The sequence below is a fragment of the Eublepharis macularius genome, chromosome 17 (genome assembly GCF_028583425.1).
Source record: "Eublepharis macularius isolate TG4126 chromosome 17, MPM_Emac_v1.0, whole genome shotgun sequence".
In the NCBI taxonomy this organism is placed as follows: Eukaryota; Metazoa; Chordata; class Lepidosauria; order Squamata; family Eublepharidae; genus Eublepharis; species Eublepharis macularius.
In genome coordinates, this window is record NC_072806.1 from 13,916,545 (window position 1) to 13,929,798 (window position 13,254).

General features: G+C 43.0%; 1 protein-coding gene across 1 annotated transcript in view; it reads left to right on the plus strand.

Annotated features, from left to right (window-relative positions):
* The first annotated feature begins 4,425 nt into the window (after positions 1 to 4,425).
* VWA5B1 (von Willebrand factor A domain containing 5B1) overlaps positions 4,426 to 13,254 on the plus strand; it is a 71,192-nt gene continuing 62,363 nt past the window's right edge. The window contains exons 1-2 of the mRNA XM_055001735.1: positions 4,426 to 4,564; positions 5,945 to 6,094. Coding sequence (XP_054857710.1) covers positions 4,426 to 4,564; positions 5,945 to 6,094 — 289 coding nt within the window. The remainder of the gene's footprint in view (positions 4,565 to 5,944; positions 6,095 to 13,254) is intronic.

Sequence of the window (13,254 nt, forward strand, 5' to 3'; positions counted from 1 at the left end):
GAGTCCTTCTACTCATATTTCTGCAATGAGCCACCAGCGTTGGCTTCTGCCTCTGGGCTTGTCATTCCTGGCTGTGAGTGTTCTTCAGCCTTGAACAAGGAAACTCAAACTTACAAACCCCCTAGCCCCATGATGCTGGCATTGCCCCGGCTGGCCCCCGCCCTGGTTTGAGTCACCCTAGCACGATGCCGGGAGTTTCTTGGTAGCCATGCACCATGCAAGGGGTGACTGCTTGCCATCATGTTCCATTCTGCTTCTTCCCCATTCCAGGGGTGTCTGGAGCGAACAACCACTGAACACTATGTAAGGCCCTTTTCACACTACTTACCTGCTCCCGGAACGTTGTGAAACATAGTGCAAAAAACGCGGAAGATAGCGTCTTCTTGCGAGAGTTTTGCGTGACATCGTGCAAAACTCTCACGAGAAGACGCTATCTTCCGCGGTTTTTGCACGATGTTTTGCAACGTTCTGGGAGCAGGTAATAGTGTGAAAAGGGCCTAAGTCTGTTACAGCAAGGGCTTTTTTCCTGGGAAAAGAGGTGGTGGAACTCAGGACTGCACAATGACGTCACTTTGGGTCAGCTGGAACATGGAAGTTTAAATCACCCTAGGTGAAAATGGTCACATGGCCGGTGGCCCCGGCCCCCTGATCTCCAGATAGAGGGGAGTTTAGATTGCCCTCCACGTCGAGCGGAGGGATCAGGGGGCGGGGCCACCGGCCATGTGACCATTTTCAAGAGGTGCCGGAACTCCGTTCCACCGTGTTCCCGCTGAAAAAAAGCCCTGGTTACAGCAAACATAAATGCGAGTTGTATGGAACCTTTAAGAGTAATAGCATTTCCGGACTAAGCCCACGTCACTCGCTGCCTGAATTGTATTCTCAGTTGGCTCCAGAGGCGTGAGTACAGAGAGGAGAAAAATTGCAAATGAAATGCAAGAGATCCATTCCGTGACATTTCTCAGCAAAGCCCAGCCGTATATAGATAAGCACACTGACATTCACAACGGCAGTAATAGGTGATAACACCCTCTCCCGAGACTTAATTTAACACCTGTAGTGGGGGAGAGAATCCTGGTTTTGTTTGAGGTCTAAATGAAACAGAATCAAAGCCTATTTATGCATTCGAGTTCAGCCATCCATTCTGGGCAGGAAATTTCTCCTTTTGAAATTCTTTTTGTTGACGAATGGCGACTTACAGGTCAGCCACGGGGTGTCCTGGGAGATTGATTGAAAGTCTCCCTCTGGTTTCTGAATGTTGTCGCATCTGATGTCAGATTTGTGTCTGTTTATTCTTTTTTGTGAAGTCTGACCTGTTTGTCCTGTGTAGACAGCAGAAGGGCATTCTTGGCAGTGGCTGGCATATATCACATTGACAGATAAGCAGGTGAAGTCTTTAGGCCCTGTAATAAGGTTGTCTGAATAGATTTGGAGACAGAGTTGGCACGTGAGCTTCCAGCAGATTCCCATTCCTCAAACGATGCCTTTATTATGTGGACTGCCATTGCTGCTAAGTCGTAGTTTTAGTCTAGGAGGAAGATTGCAAGACCTATTGCAAAAGGTGCTTCCCTTCCAAACACGGCACAATCTGGGCCCACTCATAGGTTTGCCAACCTCCAGGTTGTAAGGAACAACAAATCAGAGCTCAAAAACAATCATAAGCAAAAGTATAATCCAGTTTTACATATTATAAAGTGCAAAAGTGCTGAAAGTACATGCATAAATACAAAGGATTATACAGTATAATTCAGAAGTGCATAAATACAGAGTCCGTTCATTAACAAATATAAGAACATTACAAATCTACACTTGTCCGGAACAAATCCAACAGTTAAAGTGCAAATGCCACAGTTAGCTTTTTTTCTCTGCTAACTGTGGCATTTGCACTTTAACTGTTGGATTTGTTCCGGACAAGTGTAGATTTGTAATGTTCTTATATTTGATAATGAACGGACTCTGTATTTATGCACTTCTGAATTATACTGTATAATCCTTTGTATTTATGCATGTACTTTCAGCACTTTTGCACTTTATAATATGTAAAACTGGATTATACTTTTGCTTATGATTGTTTTTGAGCTCTGGTTTGTTGTTCCTTATATCTGTGTACCGGGGCAACCTCCAGGTTGTAGCTGGAGATCTCCCAGAATTACAACTGATCTCCAAACCATACAGATCAGTTCTTCCGAAGAAAATGAATGCTCTGGAGGACGGACTCTGGCATTATACCACACTGAGATCCCGCCCTCTCCTCAAACCCCAACATCTCCAGGCTCTGCCCCCCAAAATATCCAGGAATTTCCCAACCATGAGCTGGCAACCCAAGGCCCACATATGAGGATATCTTTTGAGATATGAACCTGTGAGGCAACTGCCTTCTTCACAACGCCAGAGGAGTTAGCCGTGTTAGCCTGTAGTCTACGCATCTGACAAAGAGAACTGTGATTCTCAAAAGCTTATGCCACAGTAAAGTTGGTTAGTCTTAAAGGTGCTACTGGACTCTTTTCGATTTTGCTTCATCACAACGAAATCTCTTGGCTATCCTCCCACCCTGGTCTTGAGGATATAATTGTTACAGCTCATGCGCAACAAGAGCAGTCCTTTCTGCCATGAACTTTGGGCCCGTCGCACAATGCCTTATGCTGTTTGAGTACATTGTTTTTATTCTGTAGCTCTTCTTGAGTCTCAGCAAGAAATGTGGGTTATAAATAAAGTAATTTTTAAAAAGTGCTTATGGGGCAACGTGAACGGGCTGTGAAATTATGGGGTAACTAATCGCTTGTTACAATTAATGTGTGTCCCATTGTTCCTTTGCAAATGACAGAAAAAGGAACAAACTTCAATTAAATGGATCGTCTGCCGCTACTTGGATGGGCAGCAGCATAGACCCACTGGATCCTGGCAATGTGTTTGAATGATTTTAACAAACAAGTGTTTTTGTACTGTATTTATTGCTTTGGCCTCTTCCCTTGGACCCTGAGTGTGTCAGGAGAAAGGTGGGACATATAAATGTCACTGTCACACTGGAGTGGCTTCATGTGGTTGCTGTAGGTGACCATACATAGCAATTAATTTTTCCAACTCAAATCCCATAGAAATGAATGGGAGCCGCAATGAAAGACGTGCAGTTAGAATTGGGGCCTGTGCATGGGGTTTAGAATAAAGTACTTTGTTCAATGTTCCTAGGTTCATATACACCAGAACACAGATTGTAGATCTGAATAGTTTCCCATGAGCAAAACATTCTTCAGCAAAAAGGTAGAGGGGAAATGTATGGACGTCTATAAAGGAAGATCGTAATGTGTTCTCCCTGATGTATTAATTTTCAGAGATTTCAGAGGGAGACGTGCAAACATGCCCTCCCAAGCCATACAATCCCGGGATGACTGCATGATGTGAATTTTCTCAAGGTGTTGATCGTCTCTTACCTTCCCAGTCATCATAATTAATGACAGTGCAAAAGTAAAACGACAGTCTGAAATGCTGGACAGGCTCATAGAGGCGGCCTCTTTGATGGCCTAACCCCTCTGAAATACTAAGCAAGAACCACCAAGTACTATGCAATCCAAAACAAATATTCTCATTTGATTGCAATGTTTTGTATAACGCGGTCGGGTCTGTTGTGATCCTTTTGCCTGATTAGAATCTAGGATTTAAGACAAATCAAATTCCTTTAGTGCGCAAGTCTCAAAGGCTGGAATCTAGCCCTACCGATGGAGTATGCAGACATGAGCGTGTGTGTGAGAGAGAGAAATCATTGTGAGTTGCTTGGAGGATAAAGCATCTTGGGTTTCCAGGACAGTTTCTTTCTGGGGATCAGATGTGGGTTAATGGAGCGATTGTCGGAAAGTCTCTTTGTTTCCAACTGTGCCGTATATTTGTAAATAAGGAAATATTACAAAAAGAACCATAAAGCTCTGCTGTCTGTCATTTGCGAAGGAACAATGGGATTGAGGTCTTTCAACTCTGTATGTTTATTTTGTAACATTTTGCTGTGAAGATGACGCATGTGATCTCTGCAGACACAAATTCACAGTTTTGAGAACTGTAAACCAAGCATCTGTGATACTATCTTCTAGACAGAAAAATTGCCCAATAATCTTCCAGAAACTTCTGGAAGAGCATGGCATTGTGAATGGATTAATGAAATTCATTTGCCCCCAAATCTAAACATTGCATGAATATACAGCCTCATGCTACATAATTAAAAACTAATCCTTATTTCATGATGAGTAACTTGGACTGTAATGTATCTTAAGTAGAAAACGATCTTTAACAGACTTTTCCTCAAAAAATCCAATTTAAATTTTTAAAATCTGATTTTTATTTTTTAATTTTTTAAAAATCATTGATTTTTATCCACCCTGTTCCCGGTTGTTTTGAAATGTCTTTTTGAAAAACATTTCCAATTCAGATACGGTCAGCAGGATGCCTGGACTCATCAACCAGACAAGCAACAGTGCCCTTCCACTCACTGCTTCGGAGGTCACCTCTTGCGTCAGTGGCTACGCCTTTGGGATGACTGCTTCGCTCACCTACGGCAACTCTGAGAGCCATCCTTTTGAAGGTCAGGGGGAACTTGCATTCTTGCCTGCTTCTGCACCTTGGTGCATTAATTAAGAGCAGCAGGACTCTAATCTGGAGAGCCAGGTTTGATTCCCCACTCTTCCACTTGAACCCAGCTGGGTAACTATGGGTCAGCCACAGGCAGCTTCTCGGAGCTCTCTCAGCCCCACCCACCTCACAGGGTGATTGTTGTGAGGATAATAATAACACACTTGGTAAACTGCTCTGAGTGGGCATTCAGTTGTCCTGAAGGGCAGTATATAAATTGAATGTTGTTGTTGTTATTATTTGTGGGCTAGGGACAGAGACATCCATAGGCGGAGGCCACAGAGACTTCTTCTCTATGCTCATGCCCCAGAATTGGCCAAAAGCTGACTTGGCTGTTGGGCTGAGACACCAGTTCATCACCTGTTTATGGTCTGGCAGTGCTCAGAAGCTCTTAAATCAGAACTGGATGGTATGAACTGTCCCGCGCCCAGCAATTTAATATTTGCATCGATTTTACATGTCTACCACTCTACATGCCCTGACCTCGATAGCCAATGTGAGTCTGATCTCGGCATATCTCAGAAGCTAAGCAGGGTTGGCCTTGGTTAGTAATTGGATGGGAGACCTCCAACGGAGACCAGGGTTGCAGAGGAAGACCATGGCAACCCACTTCTGTTAGTCTCTTGCCATAAAAACCCTGCCAGGGGTCGCCATAAGTCAGCTATGACTCTCCACCACCACTCTACACACACAAAACTTGCTCAGAACACTGCTTTTCCAGAGTTCCCAATCTCTCTCTAATTCAATGTGAACATTCAGCTGAATGCATGAATAGTGTGTACAATCTTTAGCATTGCCAACGTCCAGGTGGGGCCTAGAGATCTCCCAGAAGCAGAAGTGATCTCCAGATGGCAGAGATCGATTCCCCGGGAGAAAGTGCTTGCTTTGAAAGGTGGGCTCTATGGAATTATATCCTGCTGAAGTTACTTCCCTCCTCAGCACTGACCTTTTTGGGCTCCACCCCCAAATCCCCAGAAATTTTCCAACCTGGAGTTGGCAACCCTGACTCATCTTCCTGTTCCTGTGCATCATAAGTGCATGCATATTACATAATCTCATAAAATTCACTGCTGATGTACTTGAAGCAACTACCCCCAAAGACAGCCTTAAAGGCAGTTTGCACATGAGGACAACTGCATTTCTTGATTGCCATTCTCACATTATGCCAAGGAATGCAAGTCTGAATGCCTCCCTCTGGTTCCCAGTAAGTGGACCCCTGAAACGGGCTGGGCCCTCAGCACCTGTCAGGCTTCAATGACCTCTGAGCCCAGGTGTGGTGGGGTGGGTGGCCAGTATATGTTGGCTTTCCTGATCTAAGCCTTCCCTTTTCCAGGTCTCTTTGTCTATCCGCTGGACGAATACACAACTGTGGTTGGCTTTGAAGCTGTCATTTCCAATCGGGTGGTGACCGTCCAAATCAAGGACAAAGCCAAGATAGACGACTGCTACGTTGACTGCTGCGAGGGACGTACTCCGGGTGAAGGTGGACAGACGAATCTTTACAACAATAACTTGAGGGGAAAATAACACAGATTGCTCAGTTTTGGGGGGATGGATTATAGCTTCCAGGTATTTGCTGGGAATCAGGATACCAAGAATCAGGATAACTCTATCAAGTCTTAGGCCCAGACAGACGCTTTTCTAAGGGTCATGGAAAATCTAGTCAAACAGGATGCACCATCTCTGACTTACGTTCTCTTCCGGCTGTCAGAATATTTTTCCTGTTTGGAAAAGCAATTGGGCCCTGTTGGCTCAATCTTGGACCGGAATCTCATTGGTGGTTCTGGTGGTGCCTCCCCTTTGGTCTCCTCTGGTCCAAGTTCATAACGGGCCATGATACTCCCTACCCTATTGGTGGAGTGCCAGAGTTGTGCACCAGGCTCTTCTGCGACTTCCTTTAGGAAGGCTTTGGGTTACCAATCTCCAGGTGAGGCCTGGAGTTCTCTTGGAACTACAGTTGATCTACAGAGCTCAGTTCCCCTAGAGGAAATGGCAGCTTTGGGGGGGGCGGGATTCTATAGTGTACCATAGAGATCGCATCTCTGATGAGCCCCTCCACAAATTCCATCCTCCCTAGGCACTGCTCCCAAATCTCTAACCTGCAGTGGCCAATCCAACTTAGAGCAAGATCCAGGTCCCACCTGAAACCCAACATAGGTTGCCATAAATTATATGTCTTCTACTACATCCACCTTTCTTAGAATACAGCGAAAGGCTTTTCTCCATCCACTGTATTTGTTAATTTAACAGTAGTGTGTATTGTGCTATATCCCAAACTCCAGGGTACACACTGTTGGGATGCTGGAAGACTTGTGAATAGAGTTGCCAACTCTATTTTGGGGGATTCTATAGGATCAGAGGATGTATCCTGGGAAAGGTGGAGTTTGGAGAGGAACTCAGTGAGCATATCTGAAGCTGCATTTCCTCTGTGGAACTGGTCTCTTTAGCCTAGAGATCAGTTTTAGAGCCAAGCTACAAGTGACGCCTGACACAGGTTGGACGCTTGTCAGCTTCCCTCAAGTTTTGATGGGAAATGTAGGCGTCCTGGTCTTGTAGCTTGGCTCTCTGACTGCTGTCCAATGGATGTGTCCAACATTCTGCCATGCTGCCTACATTTCCCATCAAAACTTGAGGGAGGCTGACAAGTGTCCAACCTGCATCAGGCATCACTTGTAGTTTGGCTCATATTTCCAGGAGAACTCCAGACCTTCCTGTGGAGATAGGCAACACTACCTGCGAATGAGGTTTTTTTCTTTCATAAAACAGGCATGCATAATAACCCCCGTTTGGATCGTGGGCACAGCTTATGCTTCCCCATGGTGCCATTTTTTTTTAACCTGAAACAGACTCACAACATTGTTATTTGCACTGAAAGGGTAAACATCTAAGGTGTTGCATTGGGTCGTTTTCACATGTCTTTAACATGGTGCAAAGTTGCGCAAAACTCATGGAACGAGGGTGTCTTCATGGCGCGATTTCTGACGTGACCCCGTCATGATTCCATTTTTGTGGCACGATGACATTAGAACTCGCGCCATGAAGACACCCTCGTTCCATGAGTTTTACGCAATTTTATGTCATGTTAAAGACATGAAAACAACCTATCCTGGAGTTCCAGGTTACTACTCCTCTTTAGCTACCTGCTGACCCAAGAGATTCCATTCCAAATAACCCAAAACCAACTTACAATTGAGCCAAGAGAGGGATGCTTCCGGTGTATTATAGCAGGAGTTTTTTTTTTAAAATTTTTATTGGGTTAGGATCAAATGTTTACACATTACAGTCAATATTCCCATTTCCCTGCAGTCAGTTCAATTCCCAAATATTTCACCTTACTTGTTACTTCACAGTCCGTTGTTTCCATTAACAGTTGTTGTTTCTGCTTAGTCATATTTTTGCATAGTATCTTTGACTTCTTTTTGTTGATATAGAAACCTGCCAAGTCTCCAAACTCCTTGATCTTGTCTATCACTTTTGGCATGTTCTCCAATGGGTCCTCTACGATTAACATTATATCATCCGCGAATGCTCTGACCTTGTATGAGTAGTCCTTTATTTTTATTCCTCGAATTTCCTCGTCTTGTCGTATTTGTATCATCAGGATCTCCAATACTAAAATGAACAACAGTGGAGACAACGGGCAACCTTGTCTTGTTCCTTTACTTATAATCAGTTTCTTAGTCAATTCATCGTTCACCACAATTGCTGCAGTCTGGTCTCTGTAGATTTCCTTAATTGCTCTGATGAATCTTTCTCCTAATTGTAGCTTTTCCATAGTGGCAAACATAAAGTCCCAGTTTAAATTGTCAAATGCCTTTTCAGCGTCAACAAAGAAGAAACCAACCTCTTTATCACAACGCTTATCATAATATTCAATAGCATCAATCACTGTCCTTAAATTGTCTCTTATTTGTCTGTCTGGCAAAAAGCCTGCTTGCTCCTCCTCTATAACTTCCGAAAGCCACCCCTTCAGTCTCTCCGCCAGTATCTTCGCAAAAATTTTATAGTCATTGTTGAGTAACGATATAGGTCTGTAATTTTTCACATTAGTCAAATCTTGGCCCTCTTTTGGGATCAATGATATGTTCGCTTCAGACCAAGTGTCTGGAATCCTTTGATCCCTTAGAACTCCATTGATCACCTCCTTTAGGAATGGTGCCAGCTCATTGGCCATAGTCTTATAAAATTTAGCTGTAAGTCCATCTGGCCCTGGCGCCTTTCCTAGATTTGCAGATTGTATTGCCTTACTTATTTCCTCATCCGTTACTTCGCTATTCAGTTTATTTCTCCAAGCGTCCGAGATTTCTGGTAGCGTCATTTTCTCCAGATATGACGCTATTGAGTCTTTATTTACTTCTTTCTTGTTGTACAGTTTAGCGTAGAATTTATAAAAGGCTCTACTAATGGTAGTCTGTTCCAAATACGTTTTGTCATCTTCACAAATTTTATTTATTGTTTTCTTTTCCCTTCTCTTCTTCAGTTGCCATGCCAGGTACTTCCCAGGTTTATTTGCACCCTCAAACGCTTTCTGATTCAGCCTTTTGAGATTCCACTCCAATTCTTTATTGCTCATTGCTGTTAGCTGTTCTTGCAATATTTTAATTTCCTGGTATAATTTCTTTTTCCCTGGTCTCTTTTTTAACTGTATTTCCTTAGCTTTTATTTTCTCCTCAATCTCTTGTCTCTTCTCCTCTTTCTTCTTTCTTGCTCTGCCATTTAAGTCCATTAGTATGCCCCTTATAACCGCCTTGTAAGCATCCCAAACTTTATCAGTTGGTACTTCTTTATTCACGTTGTATTGTATGAAAAACTTTGTCTCTCTTCTCAATATTTCCATATTCTCTTTTTCCTGTAGCAAGTCCTCATTTATTCTCCATGCTTTCCTTTTTCTCCTTTTCCCTAATTTCCACATAATTGGGTTATGATCTGAGCCTACCATCGGCATTATTTCTACATCTTTAGTCCATAACGCCAAATCTTTTGAGGCCCAGATCATGTCAATTCTTGATAATGTGGAGTGCCTTGCAGAATAAAAAGTAAACTGTCTGCTTTTAGGATATTCTCTCCTCCATACATCTTCAAGAGTCTCTTGTTGAATCAGCTCAAAAAAGAGCTTTGGTAATAGTCCTCTTTTCTTTTGTGCTATTGTAGTCTTTTTATCCAGTTCCAAGTCTGTCACTCCATTGAAGTCTCCAGCAAGAATTATCTGGTCATATGAAAGATCGTCTAAATGCTTCCTCAAATCCTCAAAGAAGCACTCTTTTGCACCATTAGGTGCGTAAATTCCGACTACCAACACTCTCTTTAGGTTCCAAGTACATTCCACTGCTACAAATCTTGCTTCCACATCTTTCATTATGAATTTTGGTTGTAGCTCCTCTTTTACATACAACACCACTCCTCTTTTTTTCTTACTTGAGGCCGCTACAAAGTCCTTGCCCAATTTTCCCAGTTTTAAATATTTTACATCCTGTTTTCGAATATGAGTCTCTTGCAAACAAACAATATCACATTTTTGTTTTAGTAGCCAGTGAAAAATATTTTTTCTCTTATTCGGTGAATTTAGTCCATTTACATTCCAAGATAATACTTTACACTCCATATTCATAATCTTGTTGGTAAGTCTTTTTCATTGTCCCTTATAAATCGCTCCATCTCCCGCTCAGATCTGATACGCTTTTTGGCACCTCCAAATTCGAAGGACAAACCCTCTGGGAGCTCCCATCTGTACCTGATTTTCATGTCCTTCAACATCTGGATTAGCGCTTTATATTTTTTCCGATCTAGTAACACTGATCTGGGTAGTTCCTTCATTATAATGATTGTCTTGCCATCGATCTCCAATGGATCTTGAAACTGTTTAGTCACAATCTTCTCTTTCATGTTTCTTGTTGTAAATTGTACAATCACATCTCTTGGTACTTTCCTCTGGGTTGCAATTCTCGAGTTCACACGATATGCCACATCTAGGATAGCCACAACTTCCTCCTCCTCCTTCCCCAGGTATTCAGCTAACACCTCCGTCATCTGCTCTTGCGCTGTCTTTCCTTCCATTTCCGGCAGGCCGCGAAATCTCAGCTGCTTCTCCATATATCTACTTTCCGCAACCGCCATCCTTCCCCTCATCAGCCTCATCTCTGTTTGTTGCGTATCTGCTAAGTTCTCCATCGCTCCTTCTACTGTTTTAACTCTCTGCTGCGTCCCTTGTAGTTCACTTTGTATTGTTTCCATACCTTTCTTCACTTCTGACAGCTCCGATTTTACTTCTGACAGCTCCGATTTTACTGTCTGTTTAACCTCTTTGATCAGCTCCAATTTCATGTCTTTAAATTCTTTAATCACCTCCAAAAGTTTTTTATCCAGGTTTTCTATTGCCGATTGCCACTCTTTCTTCGACATCGTGGGGCTTGCTTTGGCTCGCTCCCACGAGTCCACTCTCTTCCTTAGCTCCGTGGCGTTAAATTTAGTACCTTTTTTATTTCAAATGTCCCGGTCTTCTTGCATAAATTGATTTTAAAGGGTCCAAAATGTCGGGCGTCTTTTCTCTATGGTCTCTCTATGATTTTATAATCCAATATGGCCTACTTCCTTTTCCGCTGAGGCCGCGACCCTTCCCCTCTCAAAGATGGCGATTCCCTTCTTCCTGCCCTCCAGCAAGGGCCGCTTCTCTCCAGCCGCTCTATTGTTGTTACGCACTTCCTGTCTCCCGTCTTCCCACAGCAGATCTCGTGATGGTGTCTTTTTCTCACAGCTCCAAAGCCACAGGTATTCAAAACAATAGTCCGATTTCTTTAATAACTTCTTTAAACTTAGTCTCTTTTCAAATACAACTCCTGCCGAAGCTTCCCCTCCTTTTCGCTAGTCTGTTGCAGTTTAAAAATCTACTTTTTTTTCCTCTCTGTTTTTATCAATCTGTCCCGTATCGGAAGATAGTGATCTTTACCTTCCCTTCACTTTCCTCGGGTTGTAATCGCTGTTTCGATTTCAAGTTCTCCTTTCCACTTCTTCCCCCAATCGAAGCTTGGGTATGTAGGTCTTATGCCAGCCGAATTGGCCCCAAAACTGCCGCAGAGATTGTAGCCGACCCGTCGCAAGGTGGGACCTCAAGGATCGGGAGGGGACCCCTCACGCAGAGCCCCCCCTCGTCCGAGATCTAACTCACCCTAGGGTCTTGAGCGTTCTTTGCCTGCTCTCCGCCTGAGAGCAGTCGGCCGCGGGCTATTTTCACCCCGCCGGCCGCTTAAAACGGCAGTCCGGTCAGCTCCGCAAATGGAGCTGCGTTAGACCTCCATGAATCCCAAACCGGAAGAATATAGATTTATTCAAGAATAATTATGAAAAACTATGGACTCAGATTGAGAGAGACTTGATTAAATGGAATAGGCTCAATCTGTCATGGTTGGGTAGGATTGCAGCAGTTAAAATGAATGTGTTACCAAGAGTGATGTTTTTGCTACAGACAATACCAATCATCAGAGACTCTAAACAATTTGAAAAATGGCAGAGGAAAATATCAGATTTTGTATGGGCAGGCAAGAAGCCTCGAGTGAAAATGAAAGTTTTACAAGATGCAAAGGAAAGAGGCGGAATGCAACTGCCCAACCTGAGACTTTACCATGATGCAATCTGCCTAGTTTGGCTGAAAGAGTGGATGACATTAAAGAACAAGAAACTATTAGCCCTAGAGGGATACAAAAAAATATTTGGATGGCACGCATACCTATGGCACGACAAAGTAAAGGTCAACTCGATGTTCCTGCACCATTTTGTACGGAGAAGTCTATACACAACCTGGAAGAAGTACAGAATTTATCTACAAGAAGGAACTCCTTGGTGGGTGGTTCCATATGAGGTGATAGATCCGAGAGCTGTTGATAATGAACGACAATGTTTAACATACAAAGAAATAACTAAAGTAGAAGCATCTAAACTTAGAATAAAGACGCAAGAGGAACTATCACCTAATTACGATTGGTTCCAGTATAGACAGATCAGAGATTTGTATAACTCGGACTCTGTAAAAGGAGGTATACGAATAGAGAATTCGGAACTAGAGCAGACCCTTCTTAAAGAGGACAAGAAAAGAATATCCAAGGTATACCAAGTACTGTTGAAATGGTATACTGAGGATGAGACAGTTAAAACACAAATGGTGAAATGGGCTATAAATTTTAATAAAGAAATAACAATGGAGGCATGGGAATACTTGTGGAAGACTACAATGAAGACAACGACATGTACAAATATCAAAGAGAACATCTACAAAATGATCTATCGTTGGTACATGACACCAAAGAAGATTGTGCTAGGGAATTTGAACACTTCTAATAAATGCTGGAAATGTAGGAAGCATGAGGGCTCCCTCTATCATATGTGGTGGTCGTGTGAGGTAGCCAGGCAGTACTGGGGGGTAATAATAAGAGAAATGAGTGAAATTTTACAATTTCAAATTAATAAGAACCCAGAACTCCTGCTACTGAACTTGGGAATGGAGGGAATTCCAGCCCATCACAGGACGCTGATATTTTATATGACGGCAGCAGCTAGACTATTGTATGCGCAAAAATGGAAAGTACAGGAAGTGCCAACTATCGAAGATTGGATCTACAAATTGCTGTACATGGCGGAAATGGACAAGATGAC